General features: G+C 46.8%; 1 protein-coding gene across 3 annotated transcripts in view; it reads right to left on the bottom strand.

Annotated features, from left to right (window-relative positions):
- Nucleotides 1–9,959: 9,959 nt before the first annotated feature.
- Nucleotides 9,960–27,572, bottom strand: part of DGUOK (deoxyguanosine kinase) — a 36,851-nt gene continuing 19,238 nt past the window's right edge. For all 3 annotated transcript variants that reach the window (XM_023760642.1, XM_006096779.3, XM_023760641.1), the window contains 5 exons: nucleotides 23,873–24,060; nucleotides 19,546–19,693; nucleotides 13,931–14,046; nucleotides 10,874–10,973; nucleotides 9,960–10,206 (listed from right to left, as the gene is read on the bottom strand). In XM_023760642.1, the coding sequence (XP_023616410.1) occupies nucleotides 10,180–10,206; nucleotides 10,874–10,973; nucleotides 13,931–14,046; nucleotides 19,546–19,693; nucleotides 23,873–24,021 (540 nt within the window). In that variant the 5' untranslated portion in view covers nucleotides 24,022–24,060 and the 3' untranslated portion in view covers nucleotides 9,960–10,179. The remainder of the gene's footprint in view (nucleotides 10,207–10,873; nucleotides 10,974–13,930; nucleotides 14,047–19,545; nucleotides 19,694–23,872; nucleotides 24,061–27,572) is intronic.

Genomic DNA, 27,572 nt, shown 5'->3' with positions numbered 1-27,572 from the left:
GCTGTCCTCTCCTCCAGCCTCATGGCCTCCCCTCCCTCAGACACACAGGACACCTTTTTTTTTTTTTTAGTTCCCTGCCTTTGTCTATGGTGGCGGTTCTCAACCGGTGGGTCGCGACCCCTTTGGGGGTCGAAGGACCCTTTCACAGGGGTCGCCTAAGACCATCGGAAAATACATATATAATTACATATTGTTTTTGTGATGAATCACTATGCTTTAATTATGTTCAATTTGTAAGATGAAATTGGGGGTCACCACAACATGAGGAACTGTATTAAAGGGTCGCGGCATTAGGAAGGTTGAGAACAACTGGTCTATGGTGTTGCTCCAAAGCCACTTTCATCCCAACTTTTGCTTTGAAAATCCTATCATTTAATGCCCAGCTCAAAAGCCACCAGACCCATGGCTGCCTTAGCTGGAAGCAGTACCTGTTGCAATCCGTCTTGTGTCACACTTAGGGACATGTTGTCTCTCCCCATGTGGGACCCCATTGTACCCACTCTTCATCATGTCATGGGTATTCCTTCCTTTGCCCGTGCTGCCCACCTGTCTGGCATGCCCGACCATTCTGCCTACCAGCATGTTCCTCACCTCATCCTTCAAGTCTCAGCTCAGCTAGACTCTCTCCAATCTTTCCAACCACATAGGCCTGCCAGTTCCACTTACTGAGTGGCTACTTTGTACCCAGATGTTTATCGGTAGTATTTCTAACCCCTGCAAAGTTGGTGCAAAGTTAGTTTCACTTTCAGGTTTAAAGAAAACAAGCTCAGAGAGGTTAAGTAACCTGTCCAAGTTGCACTGTAGGTTAGTGGCCCAGTCAGGATTGGAACCTAGGTGTGTCTGGTACCTTAACCTAAGCTCTCCATCTATTCCATGCTACTTTTTCATTCATAAGGTGAATATTTTGAGCATGAGACTATAAGGACCTTGAAGATCATCTTTTTTGTTTTCAAAGCAAGGAACCTAGAGAGGCCTGATGACTTGCCCAAGGAGATGCAGCGTCTCCCTACACCCTTTCCTGGTTCCTGCCACATGCCAGCACTGGTAGCCCAGGAACCGTTTATCAACTGCAGGGGGTCCCTGGTACTAGGTAACATTCCCTGGGGCCCCAAGCTACAAGCCATCTGACACACAGTTGCCCTGCAAACAGGGCCCCAAACTAGGCAAAAGAATGTTGCAACAAGCTCAGAGCCACCGCTGTATCTCTCTATATAAAAGGCTAATATGTTAAGTGTGCAACCAGCCAACCAGTTGCTATGATGTGCACTGACCACCCGGGGGCAGATGCTCAACGCAGGAGCTGCCAAGCTGCAGTGATTTGGCAGTGGAGATTCTTGGGTGATGCACCCCGAAACCAGAGAGGAGGGAGCCTGATTCCTCGTGGGGCCACATGATTCCACCGTGGTTTGGCCGTGGTTTATGTTGTTGCTGGGGCACTGTCCGCCCCAAATCTGGTTTAGTGCACACTTGCATTTGCGTTCCACACCCTGTACAACAGCAACTTTATAGAGTGCCCTCTCGCACTCCAGGACCCCTCGGGGGATGTCGGAGAGCTGGTTTCAGCCCGATCTCTGCAGGCCAGACCGAGAGACCCCACCTGACAGAGGGACCCTGCTCACTCTGAAGACGCCCTTTGAGCCACGGTGCCACCCCAGGTGCGGCAGCCGGGGAGGGACCGCGGGAGGTTGGCTCCAGGGGGTGTCCAGCTCACCTTGCCCAGTCCTGCCCCGCCAGCCACCTTCTAATTAATTTCCTTTCAATGTGCACAAATCCGTGCACTGGGTCACTAGTATAAGATAAAATCCCAGACAGAGTTTATAGCTTTCTCTTATAAAAGAAGTCAGAGGCAGGTAGTCCAGGGCTGAGGTTGCCATTTTAGCAAGTCAGGGCCTGGGGCTTCTTATGATTTGGGCAATTCCCTCCTCATGAGGCCCTTCATGGTTCACAGTGGCCCCCACCCCCTGGGGGTGTTCTGGGAATAGACTCTACCACTGACTCTAAGGATCCTACAATCAGTCTAGTGCAGAGGCTGCTCAAAACCTAGCTGGGGATCGACCTGCAACTCGGAAGTATGTAGCTGGAAGCATAAAGGGGTGAGGGTATGGGGGACATTTCGTTGCTTAGTCCAAGAGGACCCTCTCAAGCTCAGCCTACTTCTCCTTTTCTTCTTTCTTTCCATTTGTCTAATATTTATTGAGTTACTCCTACGTGTCAGGCACTGGGGAGATTCAAAGAGGGTTAGACACATTCTGAGCTCTGACCAAAAAAAGATCCTTTTAATGCTATGTGGTGAGTGCACAATAAGACAGATGCAAAAGGCACTCCACAGGAGCACAAATACGGGGCACCAGACCCAGCGGGGGAGGGGGCCGGCGAAGACCTCCTGAAGTGCTTGCTGGTGAGACAGATCTGAGAAATGTTAGGGGAAGTGGCGAGCCCTTGATGATTGCCTGGGTGTCGGGATGAGTGAGCAGAGGAGACAGCTGCTCCCGGCGGTCAGAGGAGTGACGGGGCCACCACTGATAGAGCATCTCTTCCCCAGGGTTGCCACTTTCCATTGCTCTCCCCAAGGTGTGCCATGGCCCGTTTCACTTTAAGGGTTTTAGCTTAAGTGAGATGAAGTCCCCATGACCCTGGCCTTGCGAATCAAATACAGAAGCATAGTCTGTACCGTGCAACCTCCAAGCAACCAAGCTGGAGTTTCGAGAAGGGTCTCTCGAGGAACCCGTGGCTCTAGAAAGCCCACCTGCAGTGAACATCTGCCACTTTGTGGTGAGCCAGCGAATGAATCCCCTGTCCGTGTTTGGGTACTTACCCACCTCCCCCACGATGAAGGTGGAAAATCAGATACTATGCTTCTCAGACTCCCTTGCAGCCACTTGGCGGGTTAGGGGCACGTGGCCCCGGCTGCAGGTCAGATATCCCCACCAGAGTCCGGGGTTCATGGGGAACTTTCTGTGACAGCAGCCACGGTGGCACCCCAGGGCCTTGCAAATGATGGGCCCTGACGCTTAGGTTTCATCAGGTTCACAGTAACTCACGTCTGGTTTGCAATTCGGGACCGATTCCTTGGCAGTTTATCAGTCCAGCAGGGTATGTGGCTACGGCAAATGCAGGGACGAGGAGAGCACAACTTCATCAGAGGACAGCGGGTAAAACCAAGTAGCTAGTGCAGAGGCCCTTTCGGGGGGGGGGGGCAGAGGGGATAAGGTTAGAGGACCCCAAAGCTCAGTGAAGGAGCCTGATCATCATCTTGTAAGAGGCACCAACGTTTTCTTGAAATGAGTTTCTGTCTTGGAATAATTTTAGATTTACAGAAAAGTTGCAAAGATGGTACAGAGTTTCTCTGTGCCCCTCGTGCAGCTTCCCCTGATGCTAGCACCTTATCCTATCTGGTGCATTTGTCAAAACTAAGATGCGGTCGTCGGAACACTGCTATTCCCTAAACTCCACACCTGAACTAGTTTGTGCACCGATGTCCTTTTTCCAGTCCAAGAATCAACCCAGGATACCACTTGGCATTTAGATGCCAATAGTAACATGAATCAGGGTGTTTTAGGAGAATCGCTTGGTAACAACGTGCAGGTTGGGCCCAGAAGTCGGGTAGGAAGGCATTCCAGAACCTTCACCAGACCTCCAAATGCACCCAACGCCCAGTACCTGAGGGGGCTTGCCACCTTGAAGGTGCAGGTGCCAGGAGAGGAAACCTGGTCCTCTGGGAGCATCCCTGGGCCCGCTCAGGGTCCCAGTGAGACCAGGGCATCCGTAGGGTGTACCTGGGGGCGCCCCCAGCAGTGCTGGTGAGTTCGACGGTTTTCCTGCCCAGGCAACCAAAGCGGACTAACCCACCTGGAGAGGCAGCCGGAGAAATGCACGCTTGCCTTCTTTCCTGAAAGCCTAGTCTCGTCTCCCTCACCAGGCAGCTGGGTGCTGTGGAAAGAGAACAGGTCCTGGAGTAAGGATGCACTGGGGCCGAGCCCTGGCGCCACCACTTACTGAGCGGCCCTGGGAGAGTGACTGAACACTGAGCTTCAGTTTCCTCGCTGGTAAAAACTGGGTTCTTCAACTCCCTTCGTGGGGCTATTGAGAGGATTGATTGACATTGTTACAGTGTTCAGTAGAGCATCTAGCACAGCGGTTCTCAACCTGTGGGTCGCGACCCCTTTGGGGGTCGAACGACCCTTTCACAGGGGTCGCCGCCTAAGACCATTGGAAAACACATATATAACACATATATGTTTTTGTGATTAATCACTATGCTTTAATTATGTTCAATTTGTAACAATGAAAATACATCCTGCATATCAGATATTTACATTACGATTCATAACAGTAGCAAAATTACAGTTATGAAGTAGCAACGAAAATAATTTTATGGTTGGGGGTCACCACAACATGAGGAACTGTATTAGAGGGTCGCGGCATTAGGAAAGTTGAGAACCACTGATCTAGCACACAGCGGGCATTCAGGAATCGTCAGTTCCCTTGAAGGCGGGGTCTGGGCCAGTCATTTTCTTGAATATCCTCATAGTGCTTACCACAGAAAATACTTCCTAAATTGATTGTAATATGAAGCTCACAAACCCAATGACCTCAGAAAGGGCAGATCATGCCTCCAGTTACAGCGTGCATTTATTTAACAAGTCTGTATCAGGCACTCACTAAATAGCAATGCATAGTAAATGCCGAAGTACCTGAGGGGCTGGCCACTGTGCAAAGTTACCAAGACATGGTCTGTGTCAAGACTGGCAAAGCCTCGGAGGGGAGAGACTCTGCAGGCAACCTCCATTCAGGTCTGACACATAGTTTGACAGAGTCTAATGAAGCAGCGTGCCCAGGAGCACAGAGAGGAGTAGTAGGCTTGGGACTGACAGAATGAGCCATTCTTCCAGGATAAAAGGCTGGGGCAGCCCGGCCCGTGCGGCTCAGTGGTTGAGCGTCAACCTATGAACCAGGAGGTCACGGTTTGATTCCTGGTCAGGGCACCTGCCCAGGTTACAGGCTCCATCCCCAGTGAGGGGCGTGCAGGAGGCAGCTGATCAATGATTCTCTCTCATCATTGAAGTTTCTATCTCTCTCCCTCTCCTTTCCTCTCTGAAATCAATAAAACTATATTTTAAAAAAGATAAGTAAAAGGATGGGGCAAAGCTGAGAGGGGGAGAGAGAAGCATCCCATCATGTGGGAAACACAAGCTATATTCCAGAACCATAGGGAGCCTTCTAAGTTTTCTGGAATGAGTGTTGGGAGATGAGGTTATAAAAACATGGCAGCTCTACCCAGGAAGGGCTGAGGGGCAGCTATCTGGGAGCAGGGACGGGGCAGGAGGCCTCGACACTGTGCTTTTGCATAGCAACCTCGGGTCTTTTTTGTGCAGGGTTGAATTGGGGTGACTTGGGAAAGAGATGAGGACTGGTGGTGGTCCTGGGCGGCTGTGGGAAAGGTGGGAATTGGGCACCCTCAACTAGAGAATGGAGATGAGGAGCAGGGATTTGAGAGACTGCAGAGATGAACAGGCAGAATTTGGTGAGAAGGGGAGTGAGAAGAGAGTTGGAGGGGCAACGATGACTCCGAGGCTTCCGATGTGATCTAGTGGGCAAGTGGAGAAGCAGGAGAAGCAGCTTTGTTGGCTGAGGTGGAGGTGGGATGAGACCCTGTTCCGTACGCAGTGAGCATAAGGGATGTCCAGGTAATGACATCCACAGGTCCACGTGCTCTAGCTTTAAAAGTCACTTCCTGCCCTAACCGGTTTGGCTCAGTGGATAGAGCGTCAGCCTGCGGACTGAAGGGTCCCAGGTTCGATTCCAGTCAAGGGCATGTACCTTGGTTGCGGGCACATACCCAGTAGGGAGTGTGCAGGAGGCAGCTGGTCGATGTTCCTCTCACATCGATGTTTCTAACTCTCTATCCCTCTCCCTTCCTCTCTGTAAAAAAAATCAATAAAATATATTAAAAAAATAAATAAAATAAAAGTCACTTCCTGTCTGGGATTTGCCTCAAGATAATCTGAGAACAGTGGGTAGGCTAATAGGTGAGACAAAATCGGCTCTGACTAGATCACCGGAGTGGGTGAGAAAGCAAAATTAGCTCAGACTAGGAAAAAACAGGCCGACATTCATGAGGCTGGGAGGACAGACATAGGTACAAAGTTACCATGAAACAATATTCTCCCCCAGGGCAGCTGCAGCTAAAGTGTCAGAACCACCCCCTTCCCTGCGTGACTACTGCTTCCTGACTCACTGAGAAATCCTGTTCCCTAACGTGACAGACCATCAGAAACCTGGCTGTTTGAAATTTCATCAGTGAAAATGTAACACCCCTCTGCCGCCAGGAGGATCTAAGTCACATTGACACAGAGATGTGGTCTTGATTTGCAACCCGGGGTCAGAGCCCCAGGTAGCGGCGTCTGAACATAATATTCCACGTGTCAGTAACTTTGCACTTTAGAAGGAGGTGATCCGGTCTGCTGCACTGGTCAGCCCCGATGTTACCTCCTGCTGTGTTCTGAGGCCAGGAAAACACTGCTGTTTCCATTTTACCTACACTCCATCCTTCCCCCCAATCCTGTAACTTGCTCTTTGCCTGTTTGGTGAGACCCCCCCCCCCAGTCCCTTTGTGTGTGGTCTCCTTTGTTGCGATGAGTTAGTAAGTCTGATTTCGTCAGACTGCAGGTTTGTTCCTACGGTCTTAGGCTGTCTGGGCCAGGACATGGGTAATGGGGATACAGGAGGTCTTTGTACTATTCCCTCAGCTATTGCAAATGATTCATTTTCCATGACATTTCCAGGTTTTACAAGAGTCCTCGCCCCACGACAATAGCACCAGCAATGTCAGTGTTTGAGATCTGTGGAAGGCAGAACAATAGCCCCCAAAGACATCCACCTCCTAATTCCTGGCGCCCGTGGATGTTACTTACTAGCAAAAGGGACTTTGCAGGTGTAGGAAGGCTAAAGACCTTGAGGAGTATCGTGGATTATCCAGGTGAGTTCAGTGAGATGCGACCATGGAAGACGAGTCAGAGGTGCAACGTTGCTGACTTTGAAGATGGAGGGAGGGGTCGCGAGCCAGGGCAACGTTGCTGACTTTGAAGATGGAGGGAGGGGTCGCGAGCCAGGGCATGTGGGCAGCCTCCAGAAAGGAATGCAGCCCTGCTGATAACTGGATTTTAGCCCAGTAAAAACCAGTGAGGTGCTGACCTACGGAACTGCGATGTGATCAGTCTGTGCTGCGTTAAGCCACGTTGGTGGCCATTCGATACGGCAGCAGCAGAAGAAGTCAAGATCGCCCAGAGGAGTGAGGAAAAAATGAGTCAAGGGTGCCTGGGGGCCACCAATATTCGGAGAATGAGTCAGCCAAGGAGACAGAAAGGGACACCAAGCAGTGAGACAGCTGGAGGAGACCAAGGAGCGAGCTGCGAGGAGGAGAGAGTGGTCCAGAGATTTAACCCTCCTCCTCTTTTAAGGGAGGGCTGAAGGAGTGAAACCGGCTTTGAAATTTAAAGCACATGTTATTTCTTGCTTCCTTTTCCCTGTGAGTCTAGTATTTGCATATGACAGCCTCTTCCACCTGAAACGATCGATCACTTTCTCCCTTCATGTTGAAAGCCTAAGAGAACTTTCACAACCTCAGTCCATGTTGTAAACCCATCAAGGTAATAGTCTGGTTCCAGAATGGCAGGTTTTAGCACATCGTAAGCCAGAAAGAGACGGAGCTATTTTTATCTGTTAATTCAAGTTATTTGACTCTGGAGGACCATCCCCAAGCTGGCCTGACAGTGTAGTCCTGGTCACCGTTTCAACACTCCTCCCACACCCATCCTTCCCTGAGACTCACGGTCCCAAACGACTGCTCCTCATGAAAATATTTACTCTCTTCCCAGACCATCTCGGCTACCGGTTTGGAAAATGGCAAATCGTTTCACCCAGGTGAGACTGTTGATGGCTTGGACTATCTTGAGAGAACATTTATGTTCACAAATGAAAATAAACGCTGGATTTGTTTAGTTTCAGGCTTGAAGACTAAGTGAAGAATGCGGAGAGGAGTATGTTCTTATTAAACTCACGAACCTCATCTGGTTTTGGCTGTCTGGGCCGAACGTCTCATGCTCACAGGAAGACTTAGGCCCGTGACTTTTTCTCTGCCTGAAGACTCTACCCCATTCATTCTTCAGAATTCAGCACCGTCATCAGGGGGCTGTCCCAGGTTCCGTTGGCCCCTCCTGTTATAGGCCCCACTGTACACCTGTGTTTTTCCTTGTGAAGCACTCACCACACCTGCAATGATTTGTTCAGTGTCTATCACCTTCTCCATCAGACGACAAGTTCTGTGAGGTGAAGACAAGGTCTCCCTCTGTGGTGTCCACTGCTCTCTCCTTGGTCTCTAGCACATGAGATACCCAAACCTGTTGATGATTGAATAAATGAATGAAGGCTGAGGGCTGAGTGCTCTTCCTCTGGGTTTACAGGTGATTTCTACATTATTGGTTCCTAGAAGCATAACTAGGAATTAAACATTAAAGCCAAGGACCCTTAAAGCTAAAGGACCAAAACCAATGAGTTTCCAAAACACACCTAACACCCTGTATTAATTCCTGGTCTTGTCAAAGCCTGAAGCAGAAAACAAACACAAGAACAAGTGGGACAGACTTCTGACGGTGCCAAGACAACTCAATGGGAGAAAGATTAATTTTCTTAAAAATGGTGTTGGGACAACCAGACTTGCACATGCAGAAGAATGAACTTGAATTCCTTCCTTACACCAAACACAAACATTAATACACTACAACGTGGATCAACCTTGAAAACGAAAGAAGCCGGTCACAAAGGCCCCCTATTACGTGATTCCATTGATATGAAATGTCACGAATAGGTACATCTACTGAGACAAAAAGAAGATTGGTGGTTGCCCGGGGCAGGACTGGGGCTGACTGGGGTTGTTGGGGGTGGGAGATGGGCAGTGACTAATTGTCATGACACTTCTTTTGGGGCTGATGAAACACTTTGGAATTGATTGTGGTGATGGTTGCACAACCCTATGACTACACTAAAAACCACTGACTATTCACTTTAAATGGGTGCCTTATATATGGTATGGGAATTATATCTCAATAAAGCTGTTAACATTTTTAAGTTGAATTAAGAAATGCTGTGTTGCTTTTTCAACACATCCCATTTGTTAGAACCCGCTCCCACAGCATTTCCCAAGCATGAAGGAGAACGGGTTTTGAAGGAGAACGGGTTTCTGACTCCGGGACGGTCGGAGTCCCGATGCTCTCGTTTGCCGCGTGTGTGCCTGCACGGCTGTCAGGGGCTCGGGGCAGGAATGCTGCTCTCGGTGACTCACGGGCCTGCAGGCTTCCTGCAACGGAGCACTTCGATTTTATCGCACCACATACTTTTCTCTCTCAACAACAACTTGTCCTTGAAGCTGGAAGTGCAACGTAAAACATTTTCTTTCTTTGCAGCATAGACGGATCCCTCCATTAGGGTCACCTGAAGTTCACTGGGTAAGGTGTTTGGAGCAGGCCACAATGACAGGATGACCAAACCCTCAATATTAGATGCTGAGCTTTTGGGCTCCTGATTTGTTCTCTCCCCGCCTCCCTCTTTTTCTTTTGTCATGTTCTTCAACTCCAGGACAAAGGTCTGAATCTCCACCCCATTCTCCACACCGAGTGCTGGATGGGAAGAGAGAAGGGGGCTTCCTGGAGTTCGGGCTCCACTTCCTGGCTCTGGGGCCTCACACCTGAGCACCCACCCACTCCTGAGCCACTCACTTCCCTTCTTCATGCCCATGGCAGGGCCTGGTGAGGGTCCTGGGAGCAATTCCTGCCCTGGCATGTCTGGTTGGTGAAGGATTCAAGAAAAAAAGCTAAGACCTTTCCCAGGTGAAAATGGCTAGTTTGGAGGGGAGTTCAGAGCAGGCACCAATAGACACACGCTGAAATAAATGAACAATGGGATTAGCAAAATAAACAAAACTTAAATAAACTTTATTTAGAAGACTCTGAGATACAAAAGAAGACCATGGCATAATCTTAGGTAACAGACACCACAGTGGAGTGTCAGAGCCCTAGAGCAAAAGGCCATGGGGGTTGGGATGGAAAGGTGGTTGGCTCCGTGTTTTTCTAGCTTCAGAAAGTCCTAGAAGCCCCGATCACAGCCACAACATCCTAGTATTGGTTACAAAGTATCTACGAAGGTGTTTACCTGTGGGAAAGAGGAAACCCAAAGTTCAATTTCACATTTTCAGCAGACTATACAATAGTCCATGCACATGAGGACGTGGCTAAGTCCGTGAGTTTCTGTGAAGAAGGGAAGTCAGGCATGGAGAGGAAATGTGACTTGCCCAAGGCCACACGGTATCGAGTGGCTGGCGGAGTCGGGAACAGAATCGAGAAGTCTCAGTTCCCTAGTTCTACAACACCCTAGAGGAGGAAGTTAGCTGGGAAGCATGTATTGCAAGTCAATTATTTAACAATTATCAGCCCAAAATACTTTAGAAAATCAGGATTATATTTGCAACTTGTATAAGGCTCCACAGACTTTGGAATGTGCAATGCAATTCGAGGCATAAAGCACAAGACCCATTATATTAAGGTCTGAAGTAGAGAGAAAAGTGCAATAAAGGGACCTGGCTGGTGTGACTCAGTGGTTGAGCATCGACCCATGCACCAAAGGTCGCTGGTTCCATTCCAGTCAGAGCACATGTCCTGGTTTCGGGCTTGATCCCCAGTAGGGGCTGCATGAGGCAGTCAACCGATGATGTTTCTCTCTCATTGATGCTTCTATCTCTCTATCCCTCTCCCTTCCTCTCTCTCTAAAAATCAATAAACATACTTAAAAAAAGGAAAACCATTAGAAAGCAGTTCCCCACCTTTTCCATGAATTCTTCTTCTTTGGTTACATCTTCACAAAAATCATCACTGACATCCAACACCAGCACTGGAATGTTCAGCAGAGTCTCAAAGTGCAGCCTGTGTGAAGCGTGAGCATTTAGGGAACAGAAAAGAGGAAGCTGAGCCAAGCTTCACACCCTCTTAATAATTCAGAGAACAGATCTAAAGTCACATGGCTCCTCAATGAAATGGCATGTAAACAGCATTTGAAAAACAATTCACGTGGAGGCATGGAACATACCTCAATGTGGGGTTAGGGGGACAAGAAGAGATAAACCAAAGAACTTATACACTTACTAGAGGCCCAGTGCATGAATTCGTGCACAAGTGGGAACCCTCGGCCTGGCAGGCGATCAGGGCCATCTTGCCCAGTCCCGATCGGGGCGATTGGGGCCGGCCAGCCAGGGGAGGAACCGAGGGAGGTTGGCTGTGGGAGCGCACTGATCACCAGGGGGCAGCTCCTGCATTGAGCGTCTTCCCCCTGGTGGTCAGTGCATGTCATAGCGACTGGTCAACCGGTTGAGCAGTGGACTGGTCATAACGGTCACATAGGCTTTTTTATATATATATATATATATATATATATATATATATATATATAGAGAGAGAGAGAGAGAGAGAGAGAGAGAGAGAGAGAGATGCATAGCCCATGGACACAGGCAATAGGGTAGTGAAGACCTGGGGTGGGGGGCTGGATAGAGGCTGGGAGGAGGGGGTTAAGGCAGGGGGGTTGGAGATATCTGTAATACTATCAACAATAAAAATATATTTTTAAAAAAACAATTCATATGGGGCTGGGTGAAATATGTGAAGGGATTAAGCAAAACAAATGAACAAACAAATAAATAGAAACCTCAGACACAGACAACAGTGTGGTGATTACCAGAGGGAAAGAGGGGTTAGGGAAGGTAGAAGAGGATATAGGCAGGATAAAAGGTGATGGAAGGAGACTTGACTTGGGGTGGTGAACACACAATATGATATACAGATGATGTATTATAGTATTGTATACCTGAAACATTATATATATATATATGTGTATATATATATATGTATGTGTGTGTGTGTGTGTGTGTGTGTGTGTGTGTATGTATATATATACATACCAGAACGCCATAACGACCAGTTGCTATGATGCCTACTGTGGCCAGCGAACCAGCCCAATTGGGGAGGGGCAGACCGGCCAACCTCCCCATGGCCCCTTCCCCCAGTTGGCCCCGTCCCCACCCCTGATGGGCCCCTACTACCTCGATCGGCCCACGGCCCCTTCCCCCAGACAGCTCTGTCCCCGATCAGCACCCCCACACTCTGACTAGGGGCAGGACCGGCCAGCCAACCACCCATGGCCCCTCCCCCAGGCCGCTGGCCCCTGATCAGCCCCCCCACCCCATTCAGGGGTGGGGCCGACTGCCCCACCACCCACAGCTCCTCCCCACGGCTGGCCCTGCCCCCAATTGGACCCCCCACCCCAATTGGGGGCGGGGCCCGCCAGCCAATAGCCCATGGCCCCTCCCCACAGCTGGCTCAGCCCTGATTATTTCCTCCTCCCAACAGGCCTGGCCCTGATCCACCAATTGGAGCCAGGCCAGCTGGCTGGACCCCACCCATGCACGAATTTGTGCACTGGGCCTCAAGTATAATCATATTAACTAATGTCAACCCAATAAATTCAATAAAAAGTAAAATAAATAAATAAACCAATTAATATGTTTAAATTGTTACAAAGATGCAAAGAAATTCTGTCACCTAAGGAAACATCAGTTAGCCCTGGCCAGTGTGGCTCAGTTGGTTGAGCATTGTCCCATGCTCCAAAAGGTCTCTGGTACGATTCCCAGTCAGGGCACATGCCTGAATTGTGGGCTCGATCCCCAGTAGGGGACATACAGGAAGCAGCCGACTGATGTTTCTCTCACACATTGATGTCTCTCTCCCTCCCTCCCTCTCTCTCTCTCTCTCTTTCCTTCCCTCCCTCCCTTCTCCCTCTATCCCTTCATCTCCCTTTTTCTCTAAAAACGTTGATAAAGCCCTAACTGGTTTGGCCCAGTGGATGGAGTGTCGGCCTGCGGACTCAAGGGTCCCAGGTTCGGTTCTGGTCAGGGGCATGTACCTTGGTTGTGGGCACATCCCCAGTGGGGAGTGTGCAGGAGGCAGCTGATTGATGTTTCTCTCTCATTGATGTTTCTGGCTCTCTGTCCCTCTCCCTTCCTCTCTGTGGAAAATCAATAAAATATATTTAAAAAAATAAATAAATAAAAACGTTGATAAAAACATCTCTCTCTCTCTCTCTCTCTCTCTCTCTCTCTCTCTCTCTCTATATATATATATATATATATATATATATATATAAATATATAAATAAAATTTAGCCCTTGCCAGGTGGCTCAATTGGTTGGAGCATCATCTCGTATACCAAAAGGTTGCTAGTTCAATTCTTGGTCAGGGCACATACCTATGTTGTGGGTTTGATCTCTGGTCAGAGTGTATAGGGAGACAACTAATCAATGTTTCTCTCTCACACTAATGTTTCTCTCCCTTCCTCACTCTCTAAAATCAATAAACATACCATTGGGTGAGGATAAAAAAGAAAAGAAATATCATTTAGTCATTAAAAAATTCAGTAAAATTAGCTGGAAAGACAAAGGCTGAAATTTCTCTTTATTCTTGAGAGCCCCAAACATTTTAAGTGACAGCATACCACACTTGAAGGGAGGAAAGGCCAAAACTAGAAATGTCAACTTAATTTCTCTAAAATTTTTTAGCCCTTCACCCTGAGCCAACTATATCATCATCACCAATCACCACGTACAACCCAGTGGAACTTTAAAAAAACAGAAAGCTGGGGAAATAGACTCTAATAAAGTCTCTTGGAATATACAGATTACACCCACTATTAAATTTCTGAGTCGGATAACGCTAGACATTTCCAACCACTTCCAGGACATCCTGAACCTTCCTCTGCGGCTGCATGTTGAACTGTATTTGAAGGGCTGTATTTGAAGGGCAGGCCTCTGTCTGCTGCTCTCTGCTCCACTTACTTGGTGGTCTTGTGAACAAGCCAGGCCTCGTGTTGACCATGAAGCTGCTCAAGATATTCCAGCTCAATTCCTCTCTCTTCTTCCCTGCCCCTCCGGTGTAGTCTCTTCAGACAAATCTAAAAGATAATAATCCCCGGGCCCCGTTGAGCTCATTTGTTTTCTTGGCTGTTACAATGCAGTCTTGGGGGACTCTCAGACCCACTCAAGCGTTCTATCATGGGCTCTACAAGCCAAGACCTTCCTCCTGTGGTCTTGTTTTCTCATTCAATCACAGGTTAAGGGCAAACATTATCCACCCCTGAATCTGGAATCACCTTTCTTTTTCCTCCTCTCAACCACACCCAGGAAGTCACTGCATGTTCTTTAATCTCTCTCCAGTTCATTCTCTCCTTGTCTCTCTCTTCTCTACCCCAGTCATGTCCTTATCAACTCTCACCTGAACTACAGCAAGAGCCTTCTGGCTCTCTGCCTCCTAGCGACGGTGATGTGTATGGGGAGGGCCCAGGCCTAATGTCAGAAAGTCCAGGATAAAATTCCTGTCTCCACCATGCACTAGCATTGCAATCTTCGTGGGCTTCCATTTCCTCACCTGCACTCTCCCACAAGTTGCTGTGAGGATCACCCAGGTAAGCATGCCACGTTCCTAGTCACAGCTGTTCTTTCCTCTCAGTCTGTTGCTCAGTCCTCTCTTCCATAGGACTCCAAAATAATGGCCTTCCTCTCCTTGCCTAAAACACTTCACAGGCTCATTGCCTACCTACAGCCACCACCCCTGGGTTCGAGCAGATATGAGTAGCATTATATTTACGAAAGAATAAGTAATCGGAAATATCTCTTTCAAACAGCACTCACTGCAGCAGAATGCAAAATCTGCATAGGTCAGATAAAAGGCAAAAAAAGGGGGGGGCGGTTTGGGACTAACTCTCCTTCCCCCCCTCCTTCCAGAGTGTGCTATCTCCATTCTGCTCTCACATGGTAGAAACGTTTGAAGCACAATGGCTCAGAGAATGTCACCTTTGCCTGTCACAAGGCCATTCCTGGAGTCTGGGCACCTCTCCTCTGTCTCCACTCTCAACTTCCTTAGCTCCTCTCCTGGACCCACTGCTTCAGCCAGAGCTGCACTCCTGCCTGCAGGCAGGCCAAGCTTTCACCCCTCCACGCTTCTGCTCCAAATGCCTGCTTTGCCTGACCTGCCTGCCTTCCTCTCTGCCTGGCAAACATTTCATCACTCAATGTCATCTGTCCTGGAAGGACAGGTGGATTAACCCACTGATTCAGGACTACCCTCTTCCAAACACTTAAAAAACCTATCCCCAAATGTAAACTTTATCCCCAAATACAGTACACAGTATTCCCAAAGACGTAGTCTTTGCTGTTTCCGTCTTGTCCTATCATCCCTCTAAGGCAGTGGTTCTCAACCTGTGGGTCGCGACCCCTTTGGGGGTCGAACGACCCTTTCACAGGGGTCGCCTAAGACCATCGGAAAACACATATATAATTACATATTGTTTTTGTGATTAATCACTATGTTCAATTTGTAAGAATGAAATTGGGGGTCACCACAACATGAGGAACTGTATTAAAGGGTCGAGACATTAGGAAGGTTGAGAACCACTGCTCTAAGGCAAGCATGCCAAGCTTGTGGCCCACGGGCCACATGAGGCCCACAACGAATATTTTTGCGGCCCAGCCAATATAATGGTATGTAAGAAACATTTTAATAACAATTTCATAACTTAATTTTTACAATATCCTGTTATACATAATTATTAATAACAAACTACAACATTCACTAATGACTGATTACCATAATCGTGTTGCATTCATTTCCCTTACGTGCCTTATGCACAGGTACACCATTTCTCTCCACTAATACTAGCAGCAAATATTTTAGCAGCCGATTGCCACGTCATTAGTCTTGGACTAACTTGTTTGGTGTGTGCAACAGGAAATGTTTTGCTTTCGGAGAACAAGAAAAATAAGTTTACTTGCGTTACACTTATTAATTTGTGCAGTTATTCAGTGTCTGGTAAGTTAATGTTCAAGTAAAAATATTTTTATTAAAATTTTCTTTTATGTTAACGATTACTCATTTATTTCAGCCCTTTGTATTCAGCATGCCTCTATCGAAATAAACCTACGTTTCTATGAAAATTGAAGCTTTTGTTTTTTTGCGGCCCACATAAACTTAAACCTTGTTTATTTGGCCCGTGTTAGCCTTTGAGTTTGACGTGCTTGCTCTAAGGAGACAAAGTCACATACACAGATCTCATTCACGATCTTATGTCCAACTTTTCAAATTGATTAACAGAGACAGATCTAACATGTTAATACTCTTAGGACTTATGCCTTCTGGTCTCTCCCTCTTCCCTGAATCAATAATTGTCCCAAACTCAGATGATGTCTTTGTACCAGGAATTGTATAATGTAGTTATATAATAAGGAAAACAATATGCAAAATAGGGACTCAAGTGCCAAACTGTGAGGTTAGGATTGAAGTGCAGCAGTCAGATAAGGGAGAGAGCAGTTGGGCCCCAACAGTCCGACAGGTGTTTCCTGGAAGGAGCAGGAGCTCCCCCTTTATCTCTGGTACCAGCTCACTGAGCACCACTCTGAGAGCCGGCTGCTGTGCTAGGCCCTGGGCAAACACAGTGGCATTTTGGCTGTATCGGGTGACAGAGGGAGGTCTGCACAAGGTGCTCCAACGGCACAGTGGAGGGGGGCGGGGGAGACCTAGGAGGCAGGCCAGAGTCCATCCTGTTCAGGGCTGAGCCCTGGGCCTGGCAGAGTAGGAGGTCAGTAAGTATTTGCTGCAGGCATTCATTTAATGTTTTAATATCTGACGTAGTCTCCCTCCGTCCATTTACCTTTTCCTCCTACTTTTATCTTTTTCATTTCTACTTTCCTTCACTCTGAACCTGCCTCTTTCCTTCCCTTTTACCTTTCTGCCCTTTCATCCCCACCCTACAGCCAATAGCTCAAGACATTTCCCCTTATTCTCCTCCCTCCCCAATCACACAGCTTTACACCCGACTTGCAGCTACGCAGTTCTCTACCCCACTGACAACCAACCAATATTACTTTTTTTATACTTTCAGAAATATTGTACACATATGTATTCTTACCCCCATACTTACATACACATATCTACATATATCTTTTTAAAAATATATATATGTAAAAAGTGTCCTACTGTATATTCTGTTCACTTCGATTGTTTCCATTAACTTGCTTTTACAAACAATGCTGCCTTGAATATGAGACATTTTGCCCACGTGGGCGTATATTCATGGAGTAAGTTCCAAGGAGCATAATTAATAGGTCAAAAGGCATGTGTACTTGCTGGTATACACTGCCAAACTGCCTCCTTAGAGGCTAACCACTCTAAATGCCCGCCAGCAAGGTAAGCTTCAGGATTTCTAAACATAGCAAAGCTCCCTAAGTTTCCTCTCTGAGAGAAAAATGTTATCAGAATTCATGAAAATGCATGTTTTTTAAAAAATGTGACATGTTTTCAATTATACACAAGAGCAGAGCAATTTTTATAAAAGCTTTATTTACTCATTCATTGCTGGCAGGCCAACACTGATGCTAAGGTCTCTCCTATTAAAAGGCTAACATTTTCTTTTTGACTATTAATTTGCTTAACAGAGCAAACTCTATCCTGCAGAAGTCTAGGTAAACTATTCTGAGCATTTGGCATAATTCTTGCTTTACTGACACGGTTACAAAAATTCTTTTTAAAAAAATCCTGCACAAACAGTGCTTCAGTCTGGTCCCTCTTCACACAGGGATGTGGGGGGTGAGGGAAGAGATTGGACAATAATCGTGCACCTATGGATTAGGACAGTGGGTGGGGAGTGAGAGCTGATTACGTGGAAGTTGTTTCTCTTGGAAAAGGTTAGGTCAGCACTCATCCCGCTCATGCTCAGCCCCCAGCCCACTGCTTCTTGCAGCCGGCCATCTCATGACTCCTACTAGAAACCCGTCACCCCTTCAAACTCCAACCACAATCCTCACTCAGTCCCACAGCCTCTCACTCCTCCTTGGCCCTGGCCATGAGCCCTCGTGGGACCAGGACTCCTCCCACCATGAACCCATTCTCGGCTACTTGAAGCCATCCTCTTTGGCAAGGTCTCTTTCCCCTAATCACCGACACCAATCCCCCAGCCCGCCACCCAAGCATAATCACTTTCATAACACACCTCTTCTATTAATACTCGCAGGCAATGAGGACTAACTGAGAGAAGTCACATAATTGTGACCCAGCCAGTCAACTTGCAAGGAGTGCACCTAATTTCAGCTCGCTTCTTATCCCTGAAGGTTCTAGCCCTGTGGCCTCACTGAATCTTTAGTGCAGTTCCACTTTAAACCGTAGACCCTATTATTTCTGTGGAATCTCTTTATTTCCTTCTGTGATCTAGTTTCTGCCTCACAATCTCCAGAAACTCCTGACACAAAGGCCCAGTATCTGGTCCCATCACACTCCTTGCCTCTTTCCTGGCTGCCACTTCACAAGGTGAGTCCCTTCCTTCTTCCCGGTCCTCTCCTCTCTGGCTCCGGCGAGCCTGTGTGATGGGGCTCCCCACCTGTTTTCGGACCCTACTCAGCCTGCTCTCAGGCTTCCTCCTGTCCACACGGCTCAGTCCTGTCTCTAAGAAGCAAGGCCTCCAGCCTGAAGAGAGCTTTCCCTCCGAAGACTATGTGGGCTATCTGGACTGGACTATAAATTACAAAAATGCCTCCAAGGCTGAGAGCAACACATCTCAAAAATATCTCCTGCCTCGATAACTCTCTCATCATAGGTGTTTCTTTCGCTCTTTCTCTCCCTGCCTCTCTGAAATCAATGCAAATATATTTTTAAAAAGCAAACCTCCTGTTTGATTCAGAATCCCACTCCAGAAAAGCCCTTAGAGATTGCTGGTCTGAACCACTGGATTTAAGAGACAAGAACCTCCAGGGAAAGGTTTCCAGGGGCTGCCCAAGGTCCCTGCCAGTCAGCAGGGGCCAAGATCACTGCCGTCTCCAGAGACTCTGGTGCTCCCTCTCTGATGTTACCCTGTTCTGTGCTCGGCTGGCTCCATGGTCCAAGTCAGAGAATCATGGAAAGCAACTTCTGTACTCCATCCTGCCTTACCGGCAGTATCCTCAAGGCTCAAGATGGGGCTATAGCTCAGGGCAGTACCAGGATGAGGTGAGGAAACCGTCCTCTTCCTCCCCACTTCCCATTCAGAAAACCACTAAGACCAGCACAGAGGGAGGGAAAAGTGGAGGCAATTGGCTATAGGTTACCTGGTCAGAGGGTCCAACCTGTAAACCCTGGGTGATAAAGATAACGCCCCCCCCCCCCCGCCCTTGCTCTACGACTACGTTGTTGCTACATTAAGAGAGCCCCTTTCTATGCAATTAATTGCTTCAGCCCTCTGCTGCAGAAAGCCTGCGGGAAATGGGATGCTGGATGTTAGAATGAGAGGGGGTTTACCTACCGCTCTCCGTGCTCCAGATAATACCCACAGTCTAATTTCTCCAACCAGGAAATACATCAGGGGCTTAGGGGACGTCTCCTCTTAAGTTTCATATGGCCTTTAAGTCAAAGGCTATGGGTTCTGCATTACCTGGGGAGTAGCCTGAAGGTAGATGAAGCCGTGTAATTGGAGCCGGCTGGCAAACTCCTGCAGGAGAAAAGAATGCCAGTCCTGGTAGATATGCCACTCCATGTCATTGAGGGAGCCATTTTCAAACAGATTCTTTGCAAAGATATACCTGGTTGGAAATGTAAGCGGGGTGGTGGGAGGGGAGAAGAATGGGAAATGGAATGGGCAAAGGAGAGAAAGAAGCAGAAAAATCAATAACCAACTTGCTCCACGTCTGTTCAAACCAATGAACCCTTTTCAATTTTGAAGAAATCTGAATTTTTAACATATATCCCCCTCCTGCTCAACACTAAGATGGAAAATAGCATTTAGACTTTAGAGGCCCAAATCACAGCTCTCCAGACGAATCCAAGGGAGGAAAGAGGGCCCTGGAAGAGTGTATTTATCATTGGTCGCTAACCACTTTTCCTGCCGGAAACCAGTCAGAACATACGGAAAATGGTGCATGTATACTCAAATGTTTGAGACTTCCTTATTATTACTGTAGCAGCCCCCAAACAAAAGCCAACCTAGCATAAAGCACCCACCACAAGTCATTTAAAGACTGGGGGCTTCTGCGTCTCCAGGCTGCTGAGCCAGCCTGCTGTTTAGCTGAGAAGTGGAGAAGGGGCTGGTCTCCATAGGTGGCATCACCCATGAAGCAGGAGATGCATTTCCTACTAACTGCGGGATTACCAAGGAAGCAGACTTTCCTCCAAAGTACACGAGCTCTTTCCTTGCTTCATCTGCTGCTGAGCCTCCTAGATATAGGAAAGCTAAAGCTAAAAATCAACTAGCTTTGCCCCTTGCTTACTTACTAAAGGAGCATCTGGTGAATAGGAAATCAGAGCCAACCAGAAACCATGGCTTCAGAAGGGTCAATTCTGCTTTCAATCTGAGGCATCTTGATATAAAACACAACTTACATCCTAAACAATGAATTGCAGTTTCTAAGGCAACGCTCAGCAACTGGCCACTTCTGAGAAAATGGAATTCGGAATTCTTGTGTACGAGTGGCTCAGGGAAGCATACACTGCATGGTTGTGTGTTGTGATTAAGAGAATGGGCTGCAGAATCTCATTCCTGAGTCTGATCCTAGCTCCAGATATTCACTAGCTGTGTCACTGTGGGCACATCATCAAACTCTCTCAGCCTGTTTCTTCCTTTGTTTAAAGAGAGAACTGTGTCGCCCTGACCGGTTTGGCTCAGTGGATAGAGCGTCGGCCTGCGGATGCAAGGGTCCTAGGTTCGATTCCGGTCAAGGGCATGTGCCTTGGTTGCAGGCACATACCCAGTAGGGCGTGTGCAGGAGGCAGCTGATCGATGTTTCTTTCTCATCGATGTTTCTAACTCTCTATCCCTCTCCCTTCCTCTCTGTAAAAAAAACAATAAAATATATTTAAAAAAAAAAAAAGAGAGAGAGAACTGTAGATGCCTGGCTGGTGTAGATCAGTGGTTGAGAGTCAGTCCGTGAGCCAGGAGGTCACGGTTTGATTCCTGGTCAGGGTACATGACTAGGTTGTGGGCTTGATCCCCAGTAGGAGGCGTGCAGGGGGCAGCTGATGGATGATTCTCTCTCATCATTGATGTTTCTCTCCCTCTCCCTTCCTCTCTCTGAAACCAAATATGATTTTTAAAATCATATTTTAAAAAGGAGAGAACAGTAGAAACTAACTCACAGAGTTGTGAGGATTGTACGTAACTCACAAGTACTTAGAGGAGTGAACGGCACCTAGTATTCAAGGCGTCTTAACTGTCATTGTAACTACGTCTTTGCACATTACTTCTTCTATGAAGAAACCAATTTGAGAGCTCCAGAGGTCAACTCTTCCAAGCTGGAATTTTAGATAGAGCCGAGCTAAAGGTAAAAAGAGGTGACTTCTGTAACTCAATTTCTGAAAAATCTTTTCCACTTCTTCACAGGTAACATGGAAATTAAGATCTATATAGAGAAACTGACTTTCGGTTAATAAGCCCTATAAAAGGGCCCTCCCCATTCCTGAGGAAGAGCACTTCATTTTTCCAAAGCCAGGGGTGGTGGGGGTGAGGAGAAGGGCCTGGTGCTGAATGCTAAGGGGAGAGAGTACCACAGCTGTCTCAGGGCAGGGGCTGCCAAGAATCAACTTAAGAACCTGCTCTAAAAACACATGCTATTGTTTCTCATAACTCGAACAGAAAAGATTTCAATTTCTTCCTCCCCGACATCCACTCTCCCAAACAACCCGTGTTCCTCCTTTGAAACACACGTAACATGCGATCACACGTGCAGTCTCAGAGCTCCCTGCTGGACTAGATCACTGTGAAGGCAGGGAGGGGTAGTGTTTTGCTTCCTGTTACAGCCCCCAGGCCTGGCCTGGTGTCTGCACCCAGGCGACACTCAATGTATCTGTGCTGAGTGAATGCACACATGAATGAATGTTTAAGAGTGAAAAGGCTCTAAATTACCATCAGGACTAGAATGTGTAATTAGTTATCCTTTCTGTCTCAAAAGAGCTCCTTCTGAAGAAAACATCTAGGATGTGGTAGTTGCTTATAGTGCAATCAATTCTCATCTCTTCCCAGTAAATGGTAAGATCTTGTAGCTTCTGAACAAAATATCTCTTTCTCTTTTTTTAGGATGTTTATTTATTTTTAAAAATCTTTATTGTTGAAAGTATTACACCTGTCCCCCTTTTTCCCCCCATCGACCACTTATTGCCCGCCCCCACCCCCACCCCCCACCCAGGCCTCCACACCCTATTGTCGTATGGCCATGGGTTATGCATATATGCATACAAGTTTTTTGGTTGATCTCTTCCTACCCACCCACCCACTCCTGCCTTCCCTCTGAGATTCCACAGTCTATTCTATGCTTCTGTGTTTCTGGATCTATTTTAAACAAAGTATTTCTATTTCTGAGGGGTCTCTCACATGCCTACCTCACTAAAGGGCTAGAAATGATGGTGAGTACATTTCCAAGTAACCTAGGTGGTTCTATGCAACTCATCTCCTAGTCCAGGAGGCACGGCTTGGGAGAGGAAAATAGGAAGCAGTATACCCAACAGGTGAAAAAAACAACACAAAATCTAGGGCCCAACCATTTGTAATTCACAAATTAAGCTTTTATAAAGAGTGGGCTCTCCCTTGCAGTACACAGCAAGGGAATGCGTAGCCCACAGGGTTTGCTTTACATATCTTGTGTGATTTTAAGTAACATTAAAACAAATCACATCATATTAACAAACATACCCTTATTTTTCCCTCCAGGAGGCTTTACGGAGCTCTAAAAAGTAGAACAAGTTTGTCTAACTTGGAATTAAAGGGTAACCAACAGTGTCTTCAGAAGTGACTGGACAATGACAATGCAGCATTTTCCATTTTGATAACTCAAAGGGGCTTAAGATAGACCATGATGCTTTAAAGTTTAAACCACCATTGCACACCGACACAGGTCATTCAGAGCCTCAGGTCAAAACAAAACAAAGCAAAACAGCAATATCCAGATCAAGGCACCCTCAATTGTCTCCAAATGGCTTAAGTCGTAGCCTGGCCTCGTGGCACAGCCAGGAATGCTGGAGTCTGGATGGACTGCCTCCTCTGGAACAGATGAGCTGAGTCCCCAAGTTAGCTGCTGGCCTTCATTAAAAGTGACTCCACACCTCACTCCCTCAGGTGGTCAGGGCAATGCCCTTCCCGTGACCTGACATAGGCAGTGTATGTCCACTATAGGCTCGGGCCAGCACTATAAGCCCTGTCACATAACAAGGGGTCAAAGAAGGATAAATCTAAAACAGACGTCAATTTCACAGTTGTGCTATTTCTTCTTAGAAATCCTTCCTTGAAGAATAAAAAAAGGATGAATATATCTCTGCCATCATTTTAGAAACACACATTTTTAATTCTGCTTGCTGTCTTCTTCAAAATAAAAACCAACCACTGATTCACTTGGTTTCCTAGAACACACACTGCCTCCTTTTTTTGTTTCCCACACTGCTTCTTAATTGTCCATTCTGTGCCTTTTAACATGCAATGTTCTTATTAGGTATCTACCAGCTGGCCTCTGTGCCAGAAAAGAATAGGAAAAATAATCAGTGGCAATGTGGGAAATTTAGTGCATGTAGCTTATGAAAAATGCAATTTCCTCTCTTGATATATATGACAGCCCTGTGGAACTGTAAGTCTGAACAAATCTATAAAGTGTTGTCTTTAAAAAAGACGATTTTTTAAAGTTTAATGTTCAATGACCAGAGTGGTGCAGAGTCTGAGCAAGAAGAGAAAACATGCAGCGCTGAGCGTGGGGCTCCTGACTGGGGCGGTTTCAGGGTCTTACCTGTCACTGTACACGGACCTCTCAAAGATCTGTACCCCTTTCTTGGCCTGTAAGACTTTCTCAGGGAAGGGCTCCAGCTGTATTTTTAGGCGGCTCATAAAAGAAAATGTCTGGAATGTGTAGGACCATCGTGCTGGCTCCCGGTACATCAAATCCAGCAAGTTTCCGGGATTTAGGGTGCTGAAGGCCTAGAGGGAAATTACAAAAAAAGAGAGAATTTCCTAGAAGGCATGTTTACTTCATGGTGTTTACCTTCTCCCACCACCCCAGCAGGTTTAATAATCAATGCGAGAAGCAATTACAAAGGTTTCCTTTAGTCAATGCTACGTAATTAAAGAAGAGATTTTCCTACTTTATTAGACAAGAATCTGATAGAGGGAGATGACATGTCACGTTCAACATACCAGAGAAGAGCAGAGGAAGGACCACACATAGAATTGAGCCGTACTTACTGATTGGTGGATTTGTGGAGTCTGTCTGAGGGGGAGTTAATAGTCAATAACCATCTAAAACTCTACTGGGAAACAATGTTTTCTATTGTAACACTTTGTTGCCTCCCTTTGGAGCTCCCTTTGTCACTATTTGTTTATAAAACTTCAACCCAGAGAAGAAAGCAAGTGATGGCTTGATGTGAAAATACGACCAACCAAACAGAATCCCCCCCCGCCCCACACACACACACACACACACACACACACGCTACAAGTTTTTAACAAACAAAACCCTCCTTCCTCCTTCATTCTACAGACTTTATGAAGGACCCACTTACTCGGTACATGCAGGTGGCATGTGTGGGACACTCAGGAGCCCTGGATTCTTTCCTGAGCTCTGGCATGACTCAGGGCAAAAGTGAGTTTTGCACAAAGCACTCTGGACCCAAATTCACTCAGTCACCATTAAATGAAGGCCTATGTGAATGAGGCATTACATGAGCTAGGTGCTACAAGGGATATAGAAAACATAACTAAGATTTATTTCCATGTTCACTATGCTATGTTATCTCATTTAATCTTCAGAACAGCTTTATGAGGTAGGTATACTATTATGCCCATTTTCCTGAGGAGAAAATCCACTTGTCCAAGGTCTCATGGTGAGTAAGTACTGAATGAGGTATCAAACCTGACTTCCTCTAACTTCTTCATTCTAATATTTCTCTATATAGGAGCAAGCAAGACATGATTCCCAAGCTCAAGGAGCTCACAATGCAAAAGGAAAGAGGATGACAAGGACATAAAGAGCTAGAATATAAGGCAGAACATGTGATGAAGGGCTGCTCACTTATGGTGGAAGGAATCTGAGAAAGTTTCTGGGGAAAAAAGTGGCATTAAGCTATGTGGAATGATATGTGAATTTTCATAGATGGAGATGGGGATTAAGAAAAGCATTTCAGGTAGAGACAACGATACAAGAGGGGAGAAAAAGTTGGATAACCACAAGTGGTCTAGTTTGGCTTATTATCATCCCTACATTCCAAAAAGGGTCCCAGACCTTCAGAAGGCTTCAGCAGGAGCAATACATGTAGAGCAGAGTGAGTCACAAAATGATCTCCCCTCTTTCCAGTCCCCCAAACCACAACACACACCAGCCTGACAAGCAGTTCCTGGCTAAGAGCTGGAGGTAGAAGCAGGGGAACAAATCTGAATCAACTGGCATCTCTGATGTCACTAGCCGGTGGTGTGGCACAGATCTGAGCCGGCACGGAAGCCCACTGAACGAGTGGGGCGCTGTGCTGACAGACGTATTAGGTTGACTGGGAGGGGGCTATTCCACCAGCGGGCTTTGGGTCACCAAAGGGAAACTGTTCCAGAACAAAAAACTGCACAAAGGCCTATATAATTTCTGAAAGAAACATTTCAGCCACAGAACAAATGCAAACATCATTTCTAACATATAAACAAATAGAGGAATAATCATTGGATATAAAAATATTCAGCAATTCAAAAGGAGAGGATCAATCTGTGTACTCAAGACAAGCAGCCTCTTAGGAGACAGCTGTTGCCAAGAACAGGAAAAAACAGAAGAATCTCATTGAGATTCAAGAGATGGCCACATTGATAAAAACAGGCTGTCATAAAAAAGGGAGCAATGTGAAAAGAACATTCTTAGACTTAGAGGAGAAAAATACAATTTCCAAAACAAAACACCCAGTGAAGACTGCAGTAAACCTGATGACTGAATGTCATAGAGTATCAGCTCAAGAAATTCTCCCTAAAATAAGGGGGGGGGGGCAGAAAATTATGAAGAATGAAAAGACATGCATGAAGGTCAGAAGGACATCTAGTGTATATTGCAATATCGTGGGAGGGTTGGTTTTCTTGTTCTTTCTTTACTCTGAAAAGATGCATCAACATGTAATGCCACCTGTGCTTCATCTCAAGCAATTAATTAAATTGCGAATCATACAACTTTTCAAACAGGGGCTAAAATGATCTGCAAATCCACAGTACCTATAGATCAGACAAAGCTACCCAAGCAAGGAAACAATTTTTCTTCTCATACAGAGTGATGAAATGCAACCCTCAATAACAACAAGAGTCACCTACAGAGAAGACCACTCCTCATGAGATGTGTGTCTCCTGCACATCAAATGTCACCATCACTGAGAATCACTGTCTAATAGAAACCCTTTGTATCTCTAGGTATGTAAGAACAGAAATAAAGTTTAAAATCATGGTACAACTCGGAGTTATAGTCAGAAGTAACTGATCAGATGAAAAAACCTGATCAGTTACCCTAAAAAATTTCTTTAAAAAAACTAAAGAATTGTTTAAATTCTTAAAAAAATTTTAAAGAAATTTTTTGACACTAGATTTTCCACCAGAGAAATCCACTGAGTACCAGAAAAGATTTTACATATACGGGGTGTCCAAATAAATTGTATATACACTTTGAATAATTAATTCCAATGGGTTAAATCTGAAAAGAGAGAAACATCAATTGAGCTATCAGCTATTGTGTACACATTTTTTGGGGACACCTTATAAATATACTAGAGGCCCAGTGCACGGATTCATGCACCAGTGGGGTCCCTTGGTCTGGCCTGCGCCCTCGCAATCTGGGACCCTTTGGGGGATGTTGGATGCCTGGTGCATGAATTCGGCCCGATCCCTGCAGGCCAGGCCGAGGCCCCCACTGGTGCACGAATCCATGTACCGGGCCTCTAGTATGCATATAAGATATTGGTTAATCTCTTCCTGCCTTCCCCTCTCCCCCCTTCACTCTGAGATTCATCAGTCTGTTCCATGTTTCCATGCCTGTGCGTTGAGCGTCTGCCCCCTGGTGGTCAGTGTGCACCATAGCTACTGGTCGAATGGTCACTTAGGCATAAACACACACACACACACACACACACACACACACACACACACTAGAGGCCTGGTGCACAAAAATTTGTGCACTGGGGGGGGGGGGGGGCCCTCAGGCCGGGCTGTGCCCTCTCACAGTCTGGGACCCCTCAGGGGATGACCACCTGCTGGCTTAAGCCTGCTCCCCGGGGGATTGGGCCTAAGATGGAAATTAAACATTCCCTCTGGAAGCCAGGCAGCCCTCGGGGGATGTTCACTTGCCAGCGGGGAGCAGGCCTAAACTGCAGTCAGACATCCTTAGCGCTGCTGAGGAGCCGGGAGTGGCTCCCACCACCACAGCTGTACTGGCAGCCATCAGCCTTGCTTTGTGGCTGAGCAGAGCTCCTCCCATGTGA

This window comes from Myotis lucifugus, unplaced genomic scaffold (assembly GCF_000147115.1).
Source record: "Myotis lucifugus unplaced genomic scaffold, Myoluc2.0 scaffold_186, whole genome shotgun sequence".
Lineage (NCBI taxonomy): Eukaryota > Metazoa > Chordata > Mammalia > Chiroptera > Vespertilionidae > Myotis > Myotis lucifugus.
Note: the sequence above shows the minus strand (reverse complement) of the source record. Positions and strands in the feature narration are given on the sequence as shown.